This window comes from Silurus meridionalis, chromosome 13, assembly GCF_014805685.1.
Source record: "Silurus meridionalis isolate SWU-2019-XX chromosome 13, ASM1480568v1, whole genome shotgun sequence".
Classification (NCBI taxonomy): domain Eukaryota; kingdom Metazoa; phylum Chordata; class Actinopteri; order Siluriformes; family Siluridae; genus Silurus; species Silurus meridionalis.
This window is the reverse complement of record NC_060896.1, coordinates 22,250,087-22,275,917: the sequence shown is the minus strand read 5'-3', so window position 1 is coordinate 22,275,917 and position 25,831 is coordinate 22,250,087. Positions and strand designations below refer to the sequence as shown.

Genomic DNA, 25,831 nt, shown 5'->3' with positions numbered 1-25,831 from the left:
CAGCTTTGAACAATTCATTGAATTATTAATTACACGTTAAAAAATTACTTTAAATTTTGCACTTTTGTTTTTACCGCTACCTTGTGCTCAGCTGTCCAATCGGAAAGCTGCTGCAAGCACGAGGCGCGATGAATCAACCAATCAAAATCGAGCAAATGTCTCACATTTCTTTAAATCACTGACAATAAACGAGAGGGATTTTTTTTGTTTTAGTTTTTTTATTTTAATACTGAGGATTAAAAAAAACGATGCAAAGTAATAAAATAATAAATCATTAATTAAACAAATAGAAATATTGTAGATATAAGAAAATTATAAAAGCTTTTTTAAAATCGTTTATTTGTTGAATATAATATATAATGTAGTAAAAAAAAAAAGTATACAGAATTTTATTTAAATATACATTTGTATTAAATCATTTCCCCATCTAATAAATGAACTCCTAAATGAACATTAGAGTGAAATAAAGATTCCTGTCATTACATCTTTGTAGTTTTGCTATTACGTTTTATCTCTGTGTACTTGTCTAACTATGTTTTTTAAAGACTTTTATAGTTTTTATTTTATACACATTTTTATTACATATTCTTTATTTATTATGCAAGAAATATAAATTGCATAGTGGGTTTCGGCACTATAATTATGAACCAATAATTACCATCACTACGTATGAATAAATTGAATACTGTTTTTTTTGTCATTTTTTAGTTTACAATAAATATATTAATATATGTTTTATAATATTGTAATAATAATAATAATAACAATAATAATAATAATAATTATAATAATAATAATAATAATAATAATAATAATAATAATAATAATAATAACAATAATAATAATAATAATAATAATAATAATAATAATAATGTATTGCATTGTTTTACTCAGGCACATTCTCGGACACCCTCGCGACCAAATTTGTTTCCCAGAATTCCGTTCGGCCGCCCTTTTCCGCCATCTTTACTGCTGTATTCAGCAGGTAAGTTTTCCCACTGGTTATAAAATAGTATTTTGGGTTAATTTCGGATTTAATTTAAGCACAATATTGATTTCAAACTTTAGTTAAAACTCCACTTTTTATAGGTTGGTGTTTTTTATGTGTTTTAGAGAAAAGATGGTGGGGATTTCTTCTTGATAGAGTGAGCGCTTAGATTGAGCTCCGTGCAGACAGATTTCTGAGTGGCTCATAATATAGTTAGAAAAGATTACAACCAATAATACAATATTGTTTTAAAGGAAATATAATGAGTTTAATTTTACGTTTTATTTAAATTTTTTTTTTTGCTTAAATATACCCTTTTAAATGAAGTGAATAAGAGTTCGTTAGCAAACGCGGCATTATGTAGCAGTGTAGTTCAATGTGTGTTTACTGAGTCTGATTATGACAACCGGCTTTTTAACAAACTATAAAACCCTTTAACTCTCTTTCATTTTCTTATTTTTTTAGATTTCCTCCCCTGGGTACCGGATTAAACATTCATAATGCCTGGAAGGTGATTTGCTCTTTTATCTGTCCTCTGTGTGTGTATATGTTACACACACATGCATTATATATACACATACGTATACGTATGTGTGTGTATATGTGTATATGTATGTATGTGATTGTTTGTGTGTATGTATATGTACATAGGGAGTGAGGTGTCTACACTACATTACCAAAAGTATTGGGTCACCTGATCTTTCCTGCTAAGTTGGAGGCACTCAATTGTACAGGACATCTTTAGATGCGCTGTAATAAAAATTTTGTATTCACTTGAACTTGGAAATCCATCCTGTTCCAGCATGGCAATGCCCCTGTGTGCATAATGAGCTTACATGCTTTGAAGAGGAAGATCTTGAGTGGCCTTCTATAGAGCTCTGATCTCATCCCTACTGAACACCTCTGGATGAATGTGAACGCTGAATGCACCCCAGGTCTCCTCACCTACATCAGTACCTGCCTTTCATAATACCCCTGTGGCTGATGGACACAAATATAAAAAAAAAAAAAGAGGAGTGGTGGGAATTATAAGAGCAAATAGGACTAAATGTGGAATGCGATGTTTAAAAATCACATACCGTTCCCATGAGCAGGTGATCCAAAACTTTTGGCAGTACTGTATATATGAATGGATATAGATATGTACAGCTATACACAGGTGCACCTCAATAAATTACAATGCTGTGGAAAAGTTTATATATTTCAGTAATTCATCTCAAATTGTGAAACTCGTGTATTTAATGCGTACATCAGTGAGCCTCGGCCGCCTTAAGTTCCAAGCTTTACGATCTCTTTCAGCTTTACAATCTCTAATACTGATCTTGGGTTGAAAACTTTTGCTAGGTTTAGGCTGTAGATGTTCGTTAATGTTTTCTTCCGTTTGTAAATTTTCTTTTTTTTCTTTTTTGGCCATTCATACAGGTTTCCTGATCACTACACAATGGTATAGCTAATGTCTTGTGTGTTTTTGTCATTTTTTCCGACTTGTTCTAGGTTGTGGTGCAAGGCCATCTTTGCTGGTTATAAGCGCGGCTTGAGAAACCAGCGTGAACATACAGCCCTTCTCAAAGTAGAGGGTGTCTACACTCGTAATGAGGTTGATTTTTACTTGGGAAAGAGGTGTGCCTATGTCTACAAGGCAAAAAAGTAAGTGCATTTGTCTCACCCCTTAAAGTCTTTCACTGTGAAACAATGGATGTCTTTGTCAAAACATAGTGGATCAAAATCATGGTGACCTCAGACGACAATTTTGCAGTTCAGTCTTTTTATTTATTTATTTTTGCTGTATACAGATCTTTTTCAGATAAATCATCTTAAGCAGGGGCTTTTTAACTCTTCAGGCAGAGGCCCAGTTAACTGTAAAAGAAATGCGTTGAGGGTTTCTGTTTTTAATTGAGGTTTCGATTGCATCCAATCAGAAAGGTGAACACCTAAACACGTAATATGCTAAATTGTGATCTCCAGCACGAACAGAATCTCAGGTCCCAGTGTGAGCCTTTAATCTGAAGTGAACTTTCTAATGGCTGTTTTAAAAAAAAAAAAAAAAAAAACGAACAGATCTGGATATAGAGAAAGCCATGATGATTAGTTGTAGTTTACATTGGATCCAGTGGTCCAGCAGCTTAGAGTACTGCATGCACATATACAGAAGGAGCATCAGAGGTCTGAGTCAGTCTCAACGATATGAAGCAGAAAATAAATTGGAAAACATCCACATCCTATAGGATGAAAAGATCTTGCTATCCTTTTTTTTTTGTGGGGTCATGTCCACATTCGAGTTGCATTGCTACAATCCGCTTTAGGTGGTTGCTGTGGAAACTATCGATCCATGTTCTGTTGCAGGAAGGAAACTTGAGCATGTTTGCTATTTCCATGGGGCTGGGGATTTATTTGTTTGGCAGTCAAATCTGTCATCACTGAATCACTACAATGAGTTTAATCCAATAAAAACAACGATCCTTTTAATGTCCCAATACAGGATGGTTGAAGGGGTTTGGCTGCGAGCGCTGAAATCCGATATGGTTGTTCACACAGCTCTTGATGCAGCGGAGCTGGATTTTATGCTCTGCTGCAATGCAAATAAATAAATGGTCAATAATGTTATTGTTTGCATGAATTTCAAATCCTTTTGTTTCTTCTAACATGCGTTCCTATCGTGCTTTGTCCTTAGGACTACCATCACCCCAGGTGGGAAGCCCAATAAGACACGTGTTATCTGGGGGAAAGTGACACGCGCTCACGGTAACAGTGGAATGGTGCGTGCTAAGTTTACAGCCAACCTGCCACCCAAAGCGATCGGCCACAGAATACGGGTGGTAAGTAGAAACCTAACGCGTGTGTTTTATATTTTTTTATATATATATATATATATATATATATATATATATACATATATATATATATATATATATATATATATATATATATATATATATATATATATATATATATATATATATATATATATATATATATATATATATATATATATATATACACATATATATATATATATATATGTGTATATATATACACACACACACACACACACACACACACACACAGTGGAACCTTGGAGCTCGCGAGGGTTAGGGACCAAGACCGGTTGCGAGTTCCAATTTTCACGACCTTGATACGCCTTGCAACCCAGTAAAACCCAAAGAACACTATCTGAAATCGATTTAAATGAGTAAATAACACTATTTCACTCCATACATAATAAAAATAGTTTTAAAGCATTTTTTAGACAATTTTAATGAGATAAACCTTGATTAGAATGTTAAATTCTATTCTTATGTTAAAACTAGAGTTTTGAGCAGCTCGCGGTTGCTCACGAGCCGATCTGAATGAGAGTCGCGTGTGTATATGTGTATGTATGTGTGTATATGTGTGTATATAAATATAAATAAATTTCCTTTTCATCAGCACAAAGTAAACCCAAACTGAAAGCATCTTTAAATGCCCTGTAAAATAACTCCAATGGCTAAAAGCCCTTGTGCCATTTAGCAAAAAGCATTGAGATCCAGATCTATCATTTTGTGTTCCTCAGAAATTACACTAGTGATACAAATGTATATATTTGTTTTTTTTTTTTTGGGGTAGTAAAGTCCAGGGACAATTCACTAATGAGTTGTCATACATGTTACTTTAAATTTGTTGCAACAGTAAAAAAAAAAAAAAAACCCCACCAGTAAAGAGTTTAAGAGCCAGGTATTTGCTGGGTTTTTCTACTTGTTTCTAGTGTGAGAACTGTTTATATAGAGATGTGTAAACAAGTCGACGGTGCTGGCGATCAATATAGTTTGCAGCACATGACGACGCAGCTATGGGAAGTTATAAAATAAATATCCCATCGATCTCACGGAGAATGACTTAACCCTATTAAGGAAACCCATTGGTCAGTCTAAGGGTGGGCTTTGTCAGAAACAAACAACAAAAAAAAAAAGCATGTCATACAATGCATCTGTTTTTGCCAGTTATAAAGTCCAACTTGACCATGATGGTTGTCAAGCCATCTCGGGTCAGATTTCTGCAGACTGGCCTCGGGCCATACATGTTTAATGTGAGGGCTATTTATCTATTACTTTTCTAGTCTTGCTTACAAAGCATGGGTTATTTTTGCTCTGAAAATGTGGGAACAATATTAAATGAAGGCTTCTGAAGATAACTAGGTCAGGCCTTTTCAGAATGTTATTGGGTCTTTTTTTTCCTTTTTTTTTTTTTTAAAGAAAGAAAAAAAAGCAAAGTGATGCTATACAACAACTTCCCTTGAAGCTTTTACCTTTTGTGACTTGCAGTTATTCTAGTGCTCCTGAGTGAACTTGTTCTTTCTTTGTTTGTGTTTCAGATGCTGTACCCCTCACGTGTCTAATGGGCTTCCCACGATCTACTAATTATAATTATATTCAACATTGATTAAATATGATTATAATTAGTTATTGTCTCAGATTCTTTATTATCATTACAATGAATGACCAAAAAAAAAAAAAAAAGATGGCTTTGTGAAAAGTGGTCAGTGTTTTGAAATCCTAGTTTTAACAACCTGTCCTAAACTAGGATTTCAAATCTCAACCTCTCAATCTTCCACTCAACTTTTGATCAACCTCTCCTACTGTGGAATTGGAAAAAGACCTGCTAAATGCCCAACGACTGAGGATTGTGCCGGGGGCACGGAACGTCCACGTAAATAAATAAAATAAATAAATTTGTTTGTTTATATTTCTTATTTATACATATATTTATTGTTTATATTTATTTATAGTTTAGTTGTTATTGCTTATTTGTCAATTATATCATGTCACGGTTAATGAACCTGTTGTTGGGTGACCTCACGTCAGTAAGAAGAGCTGAACCCAGATTAAAATTATGGATGACAAAAAAGGGTCTAAACCCTCAGGAGCCCACTTCAGAAAAAAAAGGGAAGTATGGGGAGGGGGGGGGTTGCAAAAGAGAAGTGTGTTGCAGCTCATCTCATTAGAAGGTAGTGTAGGTTAATAACTGTATCACTCAGGTTATATGTTGCCTCCCATGCTTTTACTCATAGAGCACTAATTTCTTTTAGCTTGCATAATATAATTTATAGTATCTATAATTTATAGGGAAGGATGTGCTACAAGGTAGAGAAACTGTAGATGGAAATGTGTTGACTAGTGAGGAGTGTGTTGAGAAGATGGAGGGAGTATTCTGAGCAGCTGATGAATGGGGGAAAATTAGATTAGTAAGGAGGAAGTGAGTGAGGACAGACAGGAGTCTCCATGGACTATGATGTTTGTAGATGATAGTTATTTGTGGTAAGAGTAGGGAGCAGGTTGAGAAGAGCCTGGAGAGGTGGAGGTACATGCTAGAGAGAAGGGGAATTAAAGTCAGGAGTAAGACAGAGTACATTAGATTAGATTCAACTTTGTCATTACACATGTACAAGTACAAGGCAACGAAATGCAGTTACATGTGTGTGAATGAGAGGGAGGGCAGTGGAGTGGTGCATTTGCAGAGAGGAGAAGGTGGAGGAGTTCAGGTACCTGGGGTCAACAGTGTATAGTAATGGAGAGTGTGTTAGAGAAGTGAAGAAAAGAGTGCAGGCTGGGTGGAGTGGGTGAAGAGTGAAACCAGGAGTTATTTGTGATAGAAGTGTATCTGTAAGAGTGAAAGAGAAAGTTTATAGGAATGTGGTGAGACCTGTGATGTATGATTTAGAGACATTGAGTAAAAGACAGGAGGTGGAGCTGGAGGTAGCCAAGCTGAAGATGTTGGTTTTCATTAGGAGCGACGACGGACACGATTAGAAACGAGTTTATTAGAGGAACAGCGCATGTAGGACGTTTTGGAGACAAGGTGAGGGAGGCGTGATTGAGATGGTTTGGACATGTGCAGAGGAGGGACATGGGGTATATCGGTAGATAGTTTCCTCTTCCAAACAAAAATCAAGACCAACACGCTTACACCACCTGAAACAAAAGATTGGATGTTTGAATCCACATGCACTATGAAATGTTTCGACACAAAGGTTTGTAAATACTTTGTTTTATTACAAGTGCTTCCATTTAAACTTTCACTTGAGCAAAAGTACAAAAGGTTTTGCCTGATAATGTATTTAAGCTTTCAAGTACTATGATGTACTATGGCTATGATCCCATTATTATATTTTTTATAACAAGACTTTTGCTTAATCAACTCGGTATGATAATTTATGAGCCAAAAACCTTCTCAAAATAAATCCTGCAGATGAGACCACGGGAGTTGTGGCGAGTCAGGAGTTTCTTCAATCATCAATCATTTATTCCTCTCAAAATATTCTGCTTGCTGTTGAACCGACACTAACCTGTCTAGTAATCTTTTACTTAAAATAATCTTGGAGACCCCCTAAGTTTTTTACTTGTCAGGTGGTCCCTAAACCCCCCAGCCCCCCCTCAGCTCGAGCACAATATATATTACACTGTATATACATATTTCGGCTACTTCCATTAGGGGGCGCCACAGCGGATCATCCGTCTACATTCTACTGTCCTCTACATCTGCTTTTTTTTAAACCAACTACCTGCATGTCTTCCTTCACCACATCTATAACCCTCCTCCATGGCCTTCCTATTTTTCTCCTTCCTGGTGGCTCATCCCCAGTATTCTCCTACTGAGATATATATAACCTTCACTAGGTTTGAGAGTGATTCCAGCAGTGAAGATGTCCTCCTGAGCATGTTTTCTGTTTGGTCATGCTTGAAGAAACCAAGTTTTTTTTGCAGTTGTGACTGGTTTTTGCATAGATCACCTGCTGACGTGCCAGGTTTCCCTGCAGCTATGAACATTGCAGTTTATATTTCAAGCCAGATTTCGGGTTTAGTCAAATGCAAATTAAATAGGCGTAGGCAATAATCATAAACCCCTTGTAATGCTGCTGATTTATTCATTTTTTCACCAGTTTTGATGCAAAAAAAATGGACGTCGATGATAAACAGGAGGCGCAGTTGGACATATACTACTATACACACTGTACCGTGTCAATAAACGGAATTAAGTCCATCTTCCTCTTCACAACCCCAATATGTGAAATGTTTAACGTGGAAAAAACCCATCGTGACCGATTATAAAGATTATTGACAGAAAAAGACTGACTGTAAGAGGATGATGTTTTGTGTAACACAATCTTATCCTGTTTACCGACCTTCTTTGGCTTCGCGTTAATTCCTGCTTTCAGTGCCTTAAGGGTATTGCAGTTTTTTAGAGCGAGCTACACGCGGAGAATAAAGCAAACGCAAACTACATTTCCCAGCATGCTCCATGTCCTAACAGCGCAGCCAGGACGCTTTATAAGCGATTTTTTTTTGTATATTTTGCTGTTCGAATTCTGCAGCTCGTCAAGAAGGAAGCATACAGGTAACAACTTCTCCTGAATCCCATCTTTCATCCACTGTATCATTATAAATATGCGTTTTAGGATTGTATAGCGATTCCTTATTATAGATAACGTAGAGTGATAAATGGTCGGATGTGAAGTTGAAAGGAAAACAAGCGATTAAATCGAACAGAAATAAAAGAAACAGCTGGATGGCTGTCGATTATTATATGTGTTTTTCTTATATAAGTGTTTTTCTATGAAATATATTGATTTTGAGGCATTTGATGGTGGTCTGATTTACACTAATGGTGGTCTGGTGATGTAGCTAAAAAACAACCAGTCTCTGTGAAGATGTCGAAGGTTTATATAATAATAATAAATGAATAATAATAAATGAGATAAATGCTTGCTTTGTTATTTCTCTGATTGATGGATTAGAGATCCTGCTCATTTGGTGCTCAGGGTCAGTGATGAGTAAATAAGGAGTGCGGTCAAAGTCAAGTTCAAACCATCTTTCTAGAGAACGTCACATTTACAGGTGTTTACATCAGACAGCGTATAGATCAGACAGTCAGTAACGTAAGAAAAGTCATAGAATAGACAGACGGTTACATCCATCAGCTTATAGATTACATCCATACATCTATAGGTCTGTTACATCCTGCAAGCTATAGATCAGACAGTAACATCAGACACATTATAGATCAGACTGTCAGTAACATCAAACAGTTTCTAGATTAGACAGTTATACCAGACAAGCTGTAGGTCAGTCATTAGCATCAGACAGGTCTTAGATCATATGGGCAGTTACATTAGACAGTTAATAGATCAGACAGTCAGTTAGTTCACACAGCTTATAGATCAGACATTCTGTTCTATCATACAACTTATAGATCCGACAATCAGTAACATAAAACATTTTATAGATCAGTCACTAGCATCAAACACTTTATAGATCAGACAGTCAGTTACATCAGACAGTTTATAGATCAGATAATCAGGTATATCAGAAAATGTATAGATCAGACAGTTACACCAAACAGCTTATAGATCAAAACAGTGCAGTCAGTCGTGGGATGCGAAAACTCATTAAGGAAGTGTGGCTTTCTTGGCCATGTGCTGGGGGAACTTCCCTTTTCAACATGTTTGTCCACCTGTCCCACATGGTGGGCTTCAGAGGATGTCATTAAACACTGTAATTCAGGATGGAGAAAACAGGACCTATTTGTGGTCTTGATTGTGTCTCAAGAATGTTAAATGACTGAGTTAAGACAAAACCCATCAGCTATGACCTGAAGATGAAATGAACCAAGACCACAATTTTGACCACCAGTCAAATTCTTGCTGAATCTCTATCCAGATGCTTTTATTATGCTAGTAGTAGTAAGTTATCATGTTCCAGAACCTTGATCTTTTGATTCTGATTGGCAGCATCATTATAATATAATAATAATAGTATTATAATAATGAGATATTTATTGTTGTGTCTGTTTTTATTTAAAACCTCGGTTATTGTTGTGTTTTCGTTTAAAACTTCAGCCTGAGAATGATGCAAGTTAGCCGCTATTTTAGAAGACAATTGTGCTCATGCAAACCTGATTCTTAGCCATAAGCAGGTGTTTATTTTTTTCACTGCTTCTCGGATCAGCTGCAGGTTTTGTGATGATCTATTTTAGGCAGTTGTGATACCATAACATATATTGTATTAGAGTTTGTGTTTATTATTTCTATATCCATATACACAATAAAGCATGTATTGAAACTGTTCATCTGTTTATTACACAAAAAGTGATCTGTTGGTTATGTATAGATGTTTTTCATCTTTCCATGACATTGACATGTTTTTCTGGTCTCTGATGGCTTGGATAGGTAAAAGCTTAGCGTGGAGGCCATTAAAGCGCTCCTATGGTTGCTAATAAAAGATGAAAGAACATGATTTGGGAAAGGACTGCCTGGCAGCAGGTCCTACGTACAGGGCCGTTCCCTGCAGAGAGGTTTTACCAGCAAGCGAAGTGGAGCACTTCCAGCTCACCAACGTCCAGGTCAGTGTCTATTAAATGTTTCCATGTTTGTGTCCAGGCCCAATTGTGTTGTCAGCGAGAGTGTCAGTTTTAGGGATGTGGGATGATGCTGACGCAGTGGTCCGCGTTTAGCGCTGAAGAACGTACAGCTGTTGTTTTCTCGTTTTGGACGTTGCGTCCCTCCCTCGTATTGTTGCTCGCTTTCACCAATCAGCGTTTTTTTGTTCGCGTGTCAGGCGAGGGTCTTCTGTTGCCCTTTTCTTTCTCTTTGTCTTGCACCGTCAAGCCTATCTCTCTCTCTCTCTCTACCTCTCTCTCTTTCTCTCTCCCCTCCGTTCAGTATTCCACCGGGGCTGTCCGGCCGGATTCTGATTGGCCGCCTGCTTTCTGCTGCGCTCGGTTGTTTACATAACCCGAACCCGCCCTTTCTGGTAACGACTGCCAATGGCATCTCAGAGTTTCACTGATGCGTAGGGCAGCCTTGGCAACCGATAGGTCGACCCCCCTCCTCCTCCTTTCCGTCTCTTGCCTGAGGTGGCCGTGCAACGTGACTGTGTTTGAGAACAAGAGGAAAGAGAACAGGAGGAAAGAAAGAGTGAGGAGGGACGAAGCGGGTGTGGAAGGGAGGGGGCTTTCCTTGCAATGCAGAATACCTTTTTTTCCCCCAAATGTTTTCATTCAAAAAAGCCAGGGTTGCGACATGTTCCAATTTTTTTTTCCCCTTTCTTTTTTTAGCTGCACCGTATTTGCATATTCGTCTTAATTAAGGTAACTGTTTTCTACCAAAGGCCATTTGTCAATACTTTCTTATTTTATTATTATAAAAAAAAACAACATTTGCACCACACTTTTACTTTTAGACTTTCTGCTACTATTGTTAGCGTTCCGGTTCCCCTTTGACAAACCAGATCATATCACAATTGAAGAGAGGGACATTTTGAAGCTTTTTACAGCTGCTGCTCATCAAAACAGCGCTGTGTATTCATAGTAAAGCGCCATTTACCCTCTTCCACAAACATGAGCTCGTAGACGCCTGTGATTGGTTCATTCATTCGAGTTATGTTTGCTGTGATTGACAAGCGACATAAATGTTTTCACGCTTATAGCTATTTTAATATAAACCGTTCGGGCATAACATTATGACCGGTGAAATAAATAATAATGATGATCTCCTTATCATGGCACCTGTTAGTGGGAGGGATTTATTAAGCTGTAAGAGAACATTATGTCCTTAAATTTGATGTGTTACAAGCAGGAAAAATCAGGGACCAAATTTTGATGTCTAGACGACCGGGTCAGAGCGTCTCCAAAACTGCAGCTCTTGTGGGATGTTTCTGGTCTGCAGTGGTCAGTGTTTATCAAAAGTGGTCAGCTCCACAGGGTGTTTCCCACCACCCTGTTTTGATTCTTTTGCCACATATTTCCAGCTGTGTATTATTCCAAATTCAATATTTGTGTTTCATTTGTCAATAGGCTCTTTAAGTAGGCTGCATGTGTTTTTGTAGTAGCTGTAGTTTAAACATGCAGTGACCTGCGGTGAGACAAGGCAACTAAAGAATGTTTGAGAATGTTTATTTAAATCTTTTATAAGAGTTGAATCATGAGAAAATAGCTTGGTGCAGAGCAGAGGTCGCCCAATTTATCGGTTTTTCTGATTAATCGGCACCGATAGAACTTCTGGAACTATCGGCTGTCTGCAAAAACCCGTATCAATTTTCTGGCTTCCTGTCTACTGTCGTTTCGAGAGCGGCCTCTAGAGGCGAATCACTGACACCACTTGCTGTTTGTTTTTTCATACGAGACCGCGTGTTGCACGGAGAGCGCTATAATATATATATTTTCTTATTCCTAATTTATTAATTTACAATTTTATGTATTAATAAATATATTCATATTTATTTTCAAGCTTATTTTCATGATTCAGAACTGTTAATTTCTTCAATTATTATTCTTTTTGCAAAAAATTTCAGTACTATTTAACATGGTGCGTAATTTTAAATTAAAAATTATTTTTTTTCCCAGTATCTCTTTTCAAAACTATCGGTTAATTAATCTGTAAAATCCACTATCGGTCTTTCCGATGGGATTGAAGACAGTAGGGCGCACTCCTGATTTGTTCTAAAAAGTGGAATGCTAGATACTGGTAACTGTTACTATGGCAGCCAATAGTAGAAACGTGTACTGACAGTCGATTGCAGGTACATAGCACAATGTTTTTCGAGTATTTTAAGGCAGCACTGTAGTTATCCTTTACTCTAAATGAGTTTCATTTGTGGTTCAATTGCCGACTAATGGGAACCTGTGATAAATCCTAAAGCAGTTTTTGCGATTTTTCTATTCCCTCTCAAGTAGCATTTCTTGAGAAGATTCTACTCGTGGAAATTGTCCCTCCGGGTCTATTTTCTGTGGACATCCTGTCTTTGCGCAGGTGTTCTTCGATTGCTGGAATGAACTAAGTTTTCTGGAAAGGAGTAGAAGTTTGCGTGTGGCTTGCGACATCTCTTGCTAGACTGAGAATCTCTTCACTGAGGGGGAACAAAGCAGTGGCTTTATGCAGCGCATGACAAATTCCAGGCAGTCTGCAGTCTCACGTCAGCGAACTCTGCGGCACACTTTATGCTTTGTCATTTTACAAGGAGTTTCTCTGTGATTTGGGTCAATCAGCCTCATGGCTTTTGAAGCAAAGTGGCCAGTCAGGGTTTGATGCAACTGTTAGATGTTCGGGTTAATGATTCCGTGACTAATGTGTGCCTGTGTGACTCATAGACATCTCCGATTTGCAAATAATGAAGGCAAGAGGACATGATTCTACCAGTTAAGTGTCAATGTAAATATTTGGAGCTTATGAGCCGAGTGTAGTCCGTTTCTGACTGTCAAACTCTTTAAAGAACATCATGTTTCTCTTTAGTAACCAGATAATCCTGCTTGTTTTTTCTCCCACAGTGCTGTTTTATCCTCGAATTCAGTCAGGAGATGTTGATTAATGTTGAACATCAGATCATACATGCATTTTGATTGTTTGAACTATCGGCTATCAACAAAAATCGCCTTCCTGGCAGCTGTCATTTACAAGATCGGCCTCTAGAGGCGAATCACTGACGCCACGTGATGTTCGTTTTTACACGCGAGACATATTTATTTCATTTAGCACAACGGTATGTGTGCGTTTTTACCATCCCGTTCCACATTTAGTCCCCATTTGCTGTTATAATAACCTCCACTTTTCTGGGATGATGTTCCACTGAGTTTTTGAGTGAACTTGTGAAGATTTGTGCTCTGATAGCCACAAGAGCATCAGTGTCAGGTACTGGTGTAGGGTAAGGAGACTTAGGGTGCAGTCAGCATTACAATTGGGTTCCTTCCAAGTGTTCAGTCTTTCACTCTATTTAAAGCACATCTTCATGGAGCTGGATTTTGGCACAAGAACATTGTCATGTTGGAACAGGTTTTGGTCTCCTAGTTGAAGTGAAGGGAAAATATAATGCTACGACATTCAGAGACATCCTGTGGTAAAAGTTTGAGGTAGAAGCACATATGGCTGAAAAAGTCAGGTGTCCATATACAATTTACTTTACAAAAAAACATTTGCATGGAACCGAATATGTTCGAATAATAAAATAAATGTGGAAGTTGAAGATAAAACTGACTGCTAAATGGTACCACGGCCACTGTGATATGGGTAAGAGAACAAGGAACTCATGGCTTAATGATTAAGCATTACATTGGCCACCAGTATTTGTGCTGCAGGAGTTGGTGTATTTGTTAGATACCAGGTTGGTCAGTTGCAGGTAGGGCTGGGGGATGTAGCAAAAAATCTCTTTTTTTTTTTCTTTTTTTTTTATGTTTGTCTTATTCGCGATTTTGACGTTTTCTAATGTGTAGCTAGTCAACTTAAAACATAACTACAACAAACATGACTGAAGTAATATTCTCTCTATTAGTAATTTGAAAAACTATTTGGAATGTTGTATTTTTAGTAGGAATTCCATGAATAAAGTGGTCAACATGGTATAAATAAATTAGGGCTAAAATATTTAATCGTGATTAATCGCAACTTAATCGCAAATTTTAACTGTTCTGATTGTACCATAAAATAATACTTTTTAAGTTTTTAATACTGTAATCAACTTTGCCATGGACCACTATGAATGCTTTATGCAAATGTATGTTTATTATTACTGAAAACACCTTCAACAAAGAACATAAAGGACATTTATTAAAGTAATTATGGTGTTTAAATTTCTGTAAATCATCAGGACACCAAACTTACCTTTTTTTTATGTTTCCACACGGACGGTTTTAATTGCCGGATGTGTGTGTGTCATGGCGGAGTTTCATGCTTGATTTGAGACCAGGCGGATGAGTAAAGCAAATGTTTAGTGACCGAGTAAAGAAAAGGACGCCGTAAATGAATGTGCATTGCTTTGAAGGTTTCACATTCGATATTATAAAAATTTGTATAAAAATGTTTCCGAACCACATAGGGAACTTTACTATCTTTGGCACAAGGTCATCCTGAAGTGAAGTCATCCGTCTCCATGATGTTGGACGCTATTTCTACGTTACATTGCTACATTGAATGCCCTCACGCGTGGGCGAGTAATCAGGCGGAAAATATTGTCTCTTAATTATAATGCCATTGTTGCAATGACATTGTATTTGATTGCGTCAACAGTTTTAATAAAAAATTTAAACGTCTTAAAAAGTTAATTCGAATTCATTGAAAAACAAATCGCCCAGCACTAGTTGCAGGCATGGTTCCCATTCTTCTATGGCAGTTTAACTGCTAACAACTGGTGATTTAATGATGCTATAATCCTGCTTGGCAGGGTAGAGCTTGTTAGAGAAAGGGCAACTGGGTGGAACTGGGCTAACTTCTAAATTGCAAGCTGTGCACTCAAATCTGAAAGATAGACTACTGGCAAATGGTTTAGAATGGCCTGAATTTTTGATTTATTAAGTTGGAATGCATAATAGTCATTTGCCTTTTTATGGACAGCTGTTACAGCCTGCTTGTTTATGTCCTTGGATGTGTGGTTTTTGCTCCTCTGTAGGATGTCACTGAGCATCATGTGTTTGTTTTCTGTTGCTTTGTAACGTATCTTTGCTACAGTTTGGATGAAGCAGGAAGTGTTTGCCCCTGAACCGTATACATGTTTTTTTTGGGGGGGGTTTTAAGGATTTTTGATATTTTTTACTCCCATCCCAGTGTGTGATGAATTAAACATGCAGCTTGCCCAAGGCTGTGCTTTAAGAAGGACAAATTTTTTAGAAGCCAGACATCTTGGTTTAGACACATTTCAACCCGGATGACAGGATTGTGGTATACAAGTTTATTGATGGGTTAATAAACCAGACTTGCATTGTGTGTGTGTGTGTGTGTGTGTGTGTGTGTGTGTGTGTGTGTGTGTGTGTGTTAAATGACAAATCATGGGTTTTTTTTTTTCTTTCTGAGAAGTACTTTTGACTAAACATGCAGTTTTTCGCCACGTGAGCTGTTTGCTTATGAGAACTGAAACAAGCAAAGAACCGAGTCATGCTCTTTTTTCCCTTAACATTTTTACACTTCCTTTTTACCCATTTTGCTCTGTCAAGTTGGTATAATAATTCGTTTCTAATGCAGAAGCAAAAAAATAAATAAAATTGCTGACTCATGCCTGTGTGCGTGTGTGTGTGTGTGTCTGTCTGTATGTCTGTGTGTATTTTAGGATGCTCTTGAAACTGCAGGCCGAGCCGAAGGCGGCTTCCCACTGGACGGAGGCAGCGTCACTCACTCTAAAGAGCTGGAGGAGGAAGAAGGGCGAAGCAAGTACCACCACAGCGTTGGTGTCCTTAAGCCCTTCCGCTCAACCTGCAAGTAAGCAAGTGTAGGCTAAGCATGGTGTGTGTTTGTCATATATGTGTGTGTGTGTGTGTGTGTGTGTGTGTGTATGTATATGTGTATATGTCTAAACACACACACATGTGGTGGTATCAAGAAGTTTCAAAACTTCTTTTGTAACATGCCAACACATGGCAGCTCAAGGCTGCACGCACAGTCACAGGGAGCACCGACCTTCATAAATCAGAAAGACATCATCCTGTGTACATCAGGAGCTGTGTAACTGGTGTTATTCTGACCACGTGCATTACGACATCTGCTATTCTGACCACATGCGCACTCTGTCACTGCGCTCTCCCCTCACACGTGAGGTTCACGCTAGAAACGCATGACACGCATGACATCTCACTTCCGCACCCACTCGACTCGCCAGATTTGGCTCATGCGGACTTCCCCTTCTTCCTGAAATTGGAAGTGGGAGCGCTGTATTGCTGTGCAAGTGGACTAGTTTGAAGGTGATGGTGTGTAAACGTAGATACATAAAGTACTTTTTTGTAAACAGAGCCAGTCTCGAATCTCTTTTAAAAAAACACCTCATATAGTGGCGTAATACCATTTCCTCTTTTTATTTTATTTCACTTGACCAAAGTGCTGGAACGGATTCCTTTTGATTTTGCCTTACAGATACAACTAATGTGTTGTCATTTCTATAGTAACACTATAAAACACACACTAGCAGATTTATTTAACATTCATGGAAGGAGTCTCAAGTGTCAGGGCTTCAAGTCTCCAGGCTGGAAGGTTTTGTGCTTTTGATTTCTTGCTTATATTTTTTTTTTATAGCCAATAATAATGTAAGTTATAGGAACTTGTGTCATAAAAGTAAAAAGGCTTAAGGAAGTTTTTTCAAGCAATCTGAAGTTCTCGATGTTTGTCTCAGACATGAACATCCAGTGGACAACGCCGGCTTCTTCTCCTTCATGACCTTAAGCTGGCTCACGCCTCTGGCCAAAATGGCCCACAAGAAAGGCCAGCTTCTACTGGAGGACATTTGGGCTATATCGCAGTGGGAGAGCTGTGAGACCAATGGCAAACGGTCAGTATAAAACCATCTGGATCTTTCCCCCTTATACAGTAAACTAACTCATAGTCAAAGTTCGGTAGTCTTAAAACACATCAACATGAGCCTAATTGTTTTATGAGTGAAGCTCAAATCCCTAGTCTGTACTATATCCTCTGGGATGACATTGTTAGATATCAGTTTTGGTGTTTCTATGGCTTGCGAAGCGTGGGTCCTGACTGGGATTTGCGGACAGGCTTTGGAAAAATCTATCGCTAAAACACCACAGTGGTGGCGAATCTATAGGAGTCGATACTAATGTGTGATCAGGGTGGTTCCATGAAGATGTGGTCGAGGCATAAACCCTATAACCTGATTCCTTATGTTGTCAGGAACATATATCCACAAGAAACCATGTCTGCTGAATTACCTCCATAATATCCCACCTGAATAGGGCAACTCTGCAGAATGATCTCCTCTCGTTGATGAATGAGGGAGAGTGCGTCAGCGTTGGCATTCTGGGAGTCGGGCCTATAAAATGCAACCTCCTGGAATACTGTGCGCATAGAGCTGGTCCAGAGTTTAGCTAGTCGGCCATTTTTAAAAAAAATGAGTGTCTTCTTTTCTCTAAAGGATGTCTTTATGGCCAGGTTCTAACACTTGCCCATGATACACAGTGAGGCCTAAAGGACCACTAAAGAAAATGCAATCGTCACTAATAGAAAACACTTGAATTTCTTTCTTGCACTTCATGGACTTCATTAGAGTTTGTGCCTTTAAGCGCATTAAGTCAAATCTTTGAGTGCCATCTGAACACACTTTTCTAGAAGAAATTAGGCTCAAGGACACTTTTGTGCAAAGCAATAAACAGTGTCAATATCACACCTTTGCATATATTCAATAGGGACATAGAAATAGTATTAAATCCTGAGTATTAATATACAAGATTTTCAACATTTGCTTTCTTAGTTGTTGTTTTAAAATTGTAAATTGTCTCAGACTGTTTGACCCCAATTTTATTTCTCTTCAGAGTATAATTTTTAGGAGATCTCCAACTCTTAACTGTCCCATGTTGATTTCTGAAGCGTCCACCTATTCCTTTTGATCATGTAAAGCAGATGTAAATGTACTAAACATACAGATACATTTTTTTTTTAAATAGAAGTTTGTAGTGATTGCTGAACTTGATATTAGAAGGAGAATCAGGTTTATTGGCTAAGTGTGTTAACACACACACAGGGAATTTTGGTTCCAGTTGTTGTTGACTCTCAAATGTACAGACAACACTATAACAACACTATACACTTAGCTTATAGAAAAGACAATACAGATAATATATATATAATAGGGTATCTTTGATGGTGAAATAAGAGGGATGCGGGGCAACCTATTGCTCCTGGAAATTTGTGAATCTTGAAATTATTGAAGGTCTTATGGAGTCTATTATTGGCTAAATCATGTTTGGTTAGCTCCAAGTTGGTGCTGAGAAGATCTGCTACCAGTTAAATCACACGTGTGGACAAATGTATTGGTACAAAGAGTGTTGGCACAAAGTTGTGCATACAATTGTATAGGATGTCGTAGCACAAAATTTTCCTAGATGAACCAAACATGTTCCAGCATGACAATGCCTCTGTGCACAAAGCCAGCTCAATGAAGATACAGTTTACATGGGTTGGGAGTGGAAGATCTCACGTAGCCTCCTGTAGAGCCCTGACCTCAAACTTTAGGGGTGAACCCTACATCAGTACCTGCCTTTACTTGTGTCTTAATGAGCACAAATCTCCACAAGCACACTCCAAAATGTAGTGAAACATCTTGCCAGGGGTGTGAAGGTCATTATAACAGCAAATGGGGACTAAATGTGGAATGGGATGTTCAAAAATAAATCTTGTATTCAGGTGTCCATAAACTTTTGTTCATATAGTGTATATATTATATATATTTTTTTCTCCCTTGTTTATTTGAGTGCATTGTGTACTGTCTACTGTCTGGATTTGTATGTGACTCATTCAATATTTGAATAAAGAATCGCCACAACTGAATGCGGACGGACGATCGGTGGTTTATGGCGACGGTGTGACTTTGTGTGTGCGCAGACTGGCAGGACTTTGGGAGAAGGAGCTGAACGAGCGAGGGGACCAGGCCTCTCTCCACCGTGTTGTCTGGCTGTTCTGTCGTACCCGGATGCTGTTTTCCGTCCTGTGCCTCGTGGTCACTCAGCTCGCGGGCTTCAGCGGCCCAGTAAGTAACACCATTTCAGCTCCTGCCTCTCTTTTTCTCTCTTTCCTCTCTTCCTTTTTGCTGTCTATCACTCTCTCTTTCTATATATCATTAGCTCAGAGGTTGACCGAAGCCTGCCCCTTCAGGTCAAAACGCTAAGGTGAGTGTTTTCACGGGGCAGGGAAGGTGCATAGGATGAATAGGAACGTGTCGTAAAATTTACCACGAGTTGTTACCATTTACCGTGTTTAAGTGTTGACGCCAAAATACAATTACGATAATAGGTCATTCACATGTAGTGCTATTTATTTAGTGCGTTTTAAAAGTGACCTGACAAAACCAAAATGTGGGAATGTTTATATGATATTTTCTGGGATTACCTTGCATATTTACTAGATATTAATTGTTTTATTTTATTTTACGTTTCTTTATTTGCTTTATTTCTATTCAGGTTTTTTTTCTTTTTCTTTCCAAAGCTGTCAAGTAAATGTTTTCTTCCCTGTCTGATTATGAAATTTCTTAGTTTCATCACAGGTTTTTTCTTTGTAGGATTTTAAAAAACAAATCACACTTACATTGTTCCCCATGGCCAAAAAGAGACTTTCATGCACTTGGTTTGTGTGTGTATATATAATATCTATCTATCTATATAGATAGATAGATAGATAGATAGATAGATAGATAGATAGATAGATAGATATTATTTATATATATATATATATATATATATATATATATATATATATATATATATATATATAATATAAAAAGTATATTATGAATTGATATTGCATTGATTGATATTGATATTCCTGGAAAGGTTTCCACTTGTCTTTCCCTCTAGATCTGTTTCATGTTATTAAGGAGGGCTTAATCACTTCAGGGGCAATTCCATTTTATTTTACTTCTGGGTTCTTCACAGCACTTGCTGGGGCATTGGTGAGTACATCAGATGTTTAGGACAACCTTTTGTATATTTTAGGATATGCAGGTTTCCTGAGACGTCTTAAGGGAAATTTGGAACTTCGTTGGATTTAAGTGTCAATTGTTTGGCAAAAAAAAAAAAATTCGACGCAGTTTTTTCCCCTTACCACAGTGCAGTCAATCACATGACACATGGTTTCTTCTTTCGTTTTTTTACTCAATCGTCAAGATTAGTTCATCGGACAGTTAAGGAAGTCTGTCTTACCCTTCCTTAAATGTTCCCAAATTGGTGCAATTCTTCCCTAGATACATCAGTGTCTTAGCCTTCTTGCCAAACTAAAGATTACTGCATTTGGGTAAGGAGACTATTGTGTCCGTGTCCTTTTTATAGTGTACCACATTTTCAATGATTTTTGTTGTACGCCGCATATGGACATTTCAGTTACCGCACCGAAACGGTGTCCAAACCCCCCCAGGTAAGTGTTCTGAAGTGCCCAGAAGTGAAACAACTGAAATCATCTTTGAAGTCAGACTAACCAGAGGTCCTAGACGTCCTTGTATTGTATGGCATTGACGCGAAAGCACTAGTGTGCGCAAGGTGCCTCAGGAGGCTAGGAGGATAGGCTAACTGGCTTTACAAGGAGAGCTTCTGTCACTGTCCCTCCATGGTGACACGGCAAGTCTCTGCCTCCCTCACCCTCTGGAGGACACCAGACCCAAAAATCTCAGACGGCCTATTAACGTATATTCAAAACACACTGGTGTCCATGTTTTCTGATCATTCTAAACAGATTCCAGACGATTGTGCTAAAGGAACGCTTTCCTTCCCTTTTTTCTTTTTTAGTCAGGTGACATTTTTGGGAAGATGGCAAACAGATGGAGAGGGTAATGTGGGTGGGGTTGGGGTGGTATTGGGCGGGGGTTTGCTCGGGGGACAGAGGTGGCTATGGCCCCATGTGAGAGACATGTGACAGAGGCTATTCTTTAGATTCCACAGGGTGTCGGTTTTACCAGCGGAGTGAACACTGGCAGACAGAACACGTGATGACGCCCGCGAGGTAAGGGCACGTTTCCTTATGCAGGGCTGGATCAAGAGTTTATGCTCCTTTACCCTCCCCTCTTTTCCCCATCTGTTTTTCCTCTCTCTCCATCTTTATCTCTCTTTCTCTTTCTGTCCTTATCTTTTATTTTTATTTATTTTTTGCTAATCTCTCAGCTCCACACTCTCGTATCTCTAATTTTGCCCTTACAGTACAAATTGTTTCTTGATTTGATCCAGCAGAAATGTCACTGGTTTTGGAAAATGATTTACGCTTGCAGCTGTCTAATGTGTCATTTGTAATTGAAGTGGACGCCATGTCCATCATTTAGCTGTGCACGAACGGACTGTCGATTTTAGCAAAGTAAATTTTTCCTGCCCCGAAACAGGAAATGAAACCGGACTTGTGTTCTACTGTTGAAAGTCTTATTTGGACTCATAATACCTCTTATACTGCCAAGATGCCCCTGGTGCATTACGAATCCCGTTTCATTTTTCATTGTACAGTATGTTTGACGCTTTTCTTTGAACTCGTCATCTACGGACTCCTTCAGTGACTTTAGTGGTCTTTTTTTTTTTTTTTTTTTTTTTTTGGTAATCGTTTGTGGGGATTTTTTTATTTTTTATAATAAAAAAAAAAAAAGCTGATCGACTGAGCCGAATTACGAGTAAACACGAAGACGTATTTCCAGTACACAATTTGACAAATTACAAATGACTCTTGCTCCGATGAGAGATTGAAAGACCTTTGACCTAAACTCGTTTTTTGAGTTCAGTTTATTTTCTCTGCATCTTGTATATTTTGTTTTCCTGGTATGTTTTTTCTTTTCTGATTTCATGAATGTGCATCATGGATGTCAACTTTAAAACTGAAGGGTTTTTTTTTGTTTTCTTTTGTTTTTTTTCTTTTTTAGTTTTGGTTAAATAAAACTTGCTGCTGTGATGAACCATATGCGAATGGTGGCGAATGTTCTCAGTGTGTATGATGAGGTCTCCTGAATGCCTATGTGTGTGAAATGATGAGTGATGTGTATGTGGTGTTTGTGTGATGCTCAACTGGCTGTTCTTGTCTTTTGTCTCCTATACCTATATGCTCTTTTGCTCCTAGTTTTTCTTTTTATTTAACTGATATTGATTTTCAGGTATTAAAACAAAAGTGCGTCTCCGTCCTGTATCCCAGCCTGATGTGACTGTAGGTAAAAATGCCTTTGAATCCGCAAAAAAAAAGGGATGTCTGTATTAACATTTTAGCTGTGCAATGTCTTTTTAATTTGTCCAGAAACTTAGCGCTATTGGTGTTTCATTGTCTCTCTTGTTCTTTTCGAAGGGGTAGAGAAAAAGGGCCACCTAAGGTAAAATGATTAGAACACAATCTTAAAATGGATGCTATTTCTTCTCAGTAGAATTTGCTACACCATCACTGACTTCTTTAAAATGATTAGAACACCATTCAGTCCATTTCTCTGAGCATCTAATGCTGTGCGATAGGATATCCAGTGCGCTTCGATACGATATCTAGTGCACTTTTTATACGACAGCTAGGCCTAAGAAATGCAAAGCGAGGTAGGACTGTTAATGCGAGGAGGTGTGGGTGTGTGCGTGTGTGCCTTCAGTCACGCGTGCTGTGTCCTGTCGCCCCCTTGCTCGTCCTCCCTTTCTCTATAGGCCTTTGTGGTAAGGCGGTTGTTGGAGTACACTCAGAAGAGTGAGCCTGATCTGCCATACGGCCTGCTGCTGGTCCTTGGTATGCTGGGCACAGAGCTTCTGCGCTCCTGGTCACTTGCCCTCACCTGGGCACTCAACTACCGCACGGGCACGCGCCTGCGCGGCGCCATCCTCACCATGGCCTTCCACAAGATCCTGCACCTCCGCAGCCTGCGCGAGAAGTCATTTGGAGAGGTGAGTTCTTATAAATCAGGATGCAGACATACACTATAGGATAGTGGTGTAACGGTACACATGTGTATCAAATGGAATCCTCGTAACGTGGGGAACATGGTTAATACGTTCATGAGAGAACTCAGATCTTAAGTGGTGGTCCGCAAGCGTGTCTAGTCTTCGCACTGGCATTTTATGCCGCCTCTTCCTGTCATCGGCAACGTTTTTACGGAACTCTTAAGAGGAGAAGATCCTGATTCCACATATCGAGAGAGTGAATAAATGAAGGATGGAAGGAATGAAGGCATTTGGTAAAGTATTTTAAGTAGAACAGTTAAATAGATCATCACTTTCAAATAAAATATTAAATGTAAACTAAACTCACGCACATTTATATACACATCCAAATGGGGTTTAACAAATGTCAACTATTTAATTCTAAATTTCCCTTGCTTTAATCAATTTAATGTGTCAATTCAATCGATTTCGCAAATTGATCAATATAATAAAAGTGGCTTCTTCTTATTTTTTTCGGCTTCTCCCATTAGGGGTCGCCGCAGCGGATCATCCGTCTCCATACGGATGCCCTCTACATCTGCCTCTTTCAAACCAACAATATAAAAAATTGTATTACTTTAATTTAATTTATTACTTTTTTTATTATTATTTTTATTTAAACCAAGTAGCCCCATCAATCCACTTACATCGTTGTAGCTGAATGAGCACAAGTCTCTACAAGCACACTCCAAAATCTAGTGGAACAGCTTCCCAGAAGAGTGGAGGTTATTTTGCAAATGTGGAATGGAATGTTCAGAAAGCACAAATAAATCTCAGGTGTCTACAAACTTTTGTCCATATTGTGTATAGATTTTTTCCAGTTTATTATGTACACATGCAGCTACACATCCAGTTCCAGTTAGTCCTTTTAGCAGATTTGTGTACCATATAGACAAATTTGTAGGTCAGTATTTAAGGGCCAGTCAAGAACAATGCCTATATAAGTGTGAGAATGAAAAAATACACTGATCAGGCATACCATTATAACATTATGACCGCTGAAGTGAATAACACTGATGATCTCTTCATTATGGCACCTGTTAGTGGGTGGGATTTATTAGGCAGCAAGTGAACATTTTGTCCTCAAAGTTGACGTGTTAGAAGCAGGAAAAATGGGCGAGCGTGAGGATTTGAGCGACTTTGACGAATTTGTGATGTTTAGACGACTGGGTCGGAGCATCTCCAAATCTGCAGCTCTTGTGGGCTGTTACTGGTCTGCAGTGGTCAGTATCTATTAAAAGTGGTCCAAGGAAGGAACAGTGGTGAACCCGCGACAGGGTCAATGGCAGCCGAGGCACAGTGATGCATGTGGGGCACGAAGGCTGGTCCGTGTGGTCCGATCCAACAGACGAGCTTCTGTAGCTCAAATTGCTGAAGAAGTTATTGCTGTTGATGCTCGACAGGTCAGAACTGTTTTGGAAGCAAAAGGGGGACCAACACAGTCTTAGGCAGGTGGTGATAATGTTATACCTGATCAGGTGTAAGCTACAACGTAAAGGTGGCTAATGGGCAGCAAAATTCCCAGAATTCTGCCAAATGGCTTACATGTAATAAAAAACGTGGTTCTGTTATTCTACGGGGTTATTCTTATTATTAGAGATATTGATTTTGATTGGTTATTGAGATATTAATTGGATTATTGGATATTGGTCTCTGCTGGAATAAACACATCTCCGATTCAAATCTTCAGGGCATAAGGGCAGGTTTGAAAGTGTATGTAAATCATATTCTGTGACCTTCACAGCCACCAAATCTCATGGGAGACATTGGAGTGGCATGTTAGACAGCACTCTACAGCATCACTGTCGAAACGCCACCTGGAGGAGTATGTTTGGAAGAATTGGATTTATTCCTCCAGATTTTAATCTTTTTTTTTTTTGCTTATCCATCTGTAGCTGTAGACGGTCAGTCAGGTTAAATATAGCCTAAGTGAAAATTCAGACATATGTGGATAATATTGCAGGAAAATAAAAATGTTCTGCAGTATTCTTATGAATGTGCTGATGTTTTCAGCTGATCAACATGTGCTCCAGCGATGGCCAGCGTATGTTCGAGGCAGCAGCCATGGGCAGCTTGTTGGCAGGAGGCCCCCTGGTGGCCGTGTTAGGGATGGCCTACAATCTCTCAGTGCTTGGACCCACATCTCTACTGGGCTCTGCTGTGTTCATCCTTTTCTACCCTACAATGGTAAGCAGTTCTACATATGAGCTTTTCCTGCACACAGTTTCCTGAAGACTTTTGCGTCCTAAAAACATTGCGTTCATCCGATTTTTTTTTTAAATAGATGGTCAGCTCCAGACTCACAGCCTACTTCAGGAGGAAGGGAGTCGCTGTGACGGATCGGCGTGTTCAGAAAATGAACGAGATCCTGAACTACATTAAGTTCATCAAGATGTATGCCTGGGTGAAGGCTTTTTCACAAGATCTCAGAAGTAAGGGTCCTGGTGCCTCGGTTTCTTGTAGCGCTTAATTAATCTGTAGTTGGAATTA

The 25,831-nt window shown here is 38.6% G+C and overlaps 2 protein-coding genes across 2 annotated transcripts in view; both read left to right on the top strand.

The window, feature by feature from the left end:
* Positions 1–894: 894 nt before the first annotated feature.
* rpl35a (ribosomal protein L35a) lies at positions 895–5,693 on the top strand. The gene is made up of 5 exons (XM_046863949.1): positions 895–985; positions 1,454–1,499; positions 2,483–2,635; positions 3,660–3,804; positions 5,337–5,693. The coding sequence occupies exons 2-5, from the start codon at positions 1,489–1,491 to the stop codon at positions 5,358–5,360; spliced, it is 333 nt and encodes a 110-aa protein (XP_046719905.1). The 5' UTR covers positions 895–985; positions 1,454–1,488; the 3' UTR covers positions 5,361–5,693.
* A 2,512-nt stretch (positions 5,694–8,205) lies between these two features.
* abcc5 (ATP-binding cassette, sub-family C (CFTR/MRP), member 5) overlaps positions 8,206–25,831 on the top strand; it is a 35,051-nt gene continuing 17,425 nt past the window's right edge. Inside the window, exons 1-8 of the mRNA XM_046863970.1 lie at positions 8,206–8,356; positions 10,188–10,360; positions 16,048–16,196; positions 17,101–17,256; positions 19,320–19,464; positions 23,072–23,305; positions 25,355–25,528; positions 25,626–25,773. Of these exons, the coding sequence (XP_046719926.1) occupies positions 10,241–10,360; positions 16,048–16,196; positions 17,101–17,256; positions 19,320–19,464; positions 23,072–23,305; positions 25,355–25,528; positions 25,626–25,773 (1,126 nt within the window). The 5' untranslated portion in view covers positions 8,206–8,356; positions 10,188–10,240. The remainder of the gene's footprint in view (positions 8,357–10,187; positions 10,361–16,047; positions 16,197–17,100; positions 17,257–19,319; positions 19,465–23,071; positions 23,306–25,354; positions 25,529–25,625; positions 25,774–25,831) is intronic.

Coding starts and splice junctions, on each gene's coding strand:
- rpl35a (XM_046863949.1), top strand. Junction 2,636..3,659: donor TATGTCTACAAGGCAAAAAA/GTAAGTGCATTT, acceptor CTTTGTCCTTAG/GACTACCATCACCCCAGGTG. Junction 3,805..5,336: donor TCGGCCACAGAATACGGGTG/GTAAGTAGAAAC, acceptor TTTGTGTTTCAG/ATGCTGTACCCCTCACGTGT.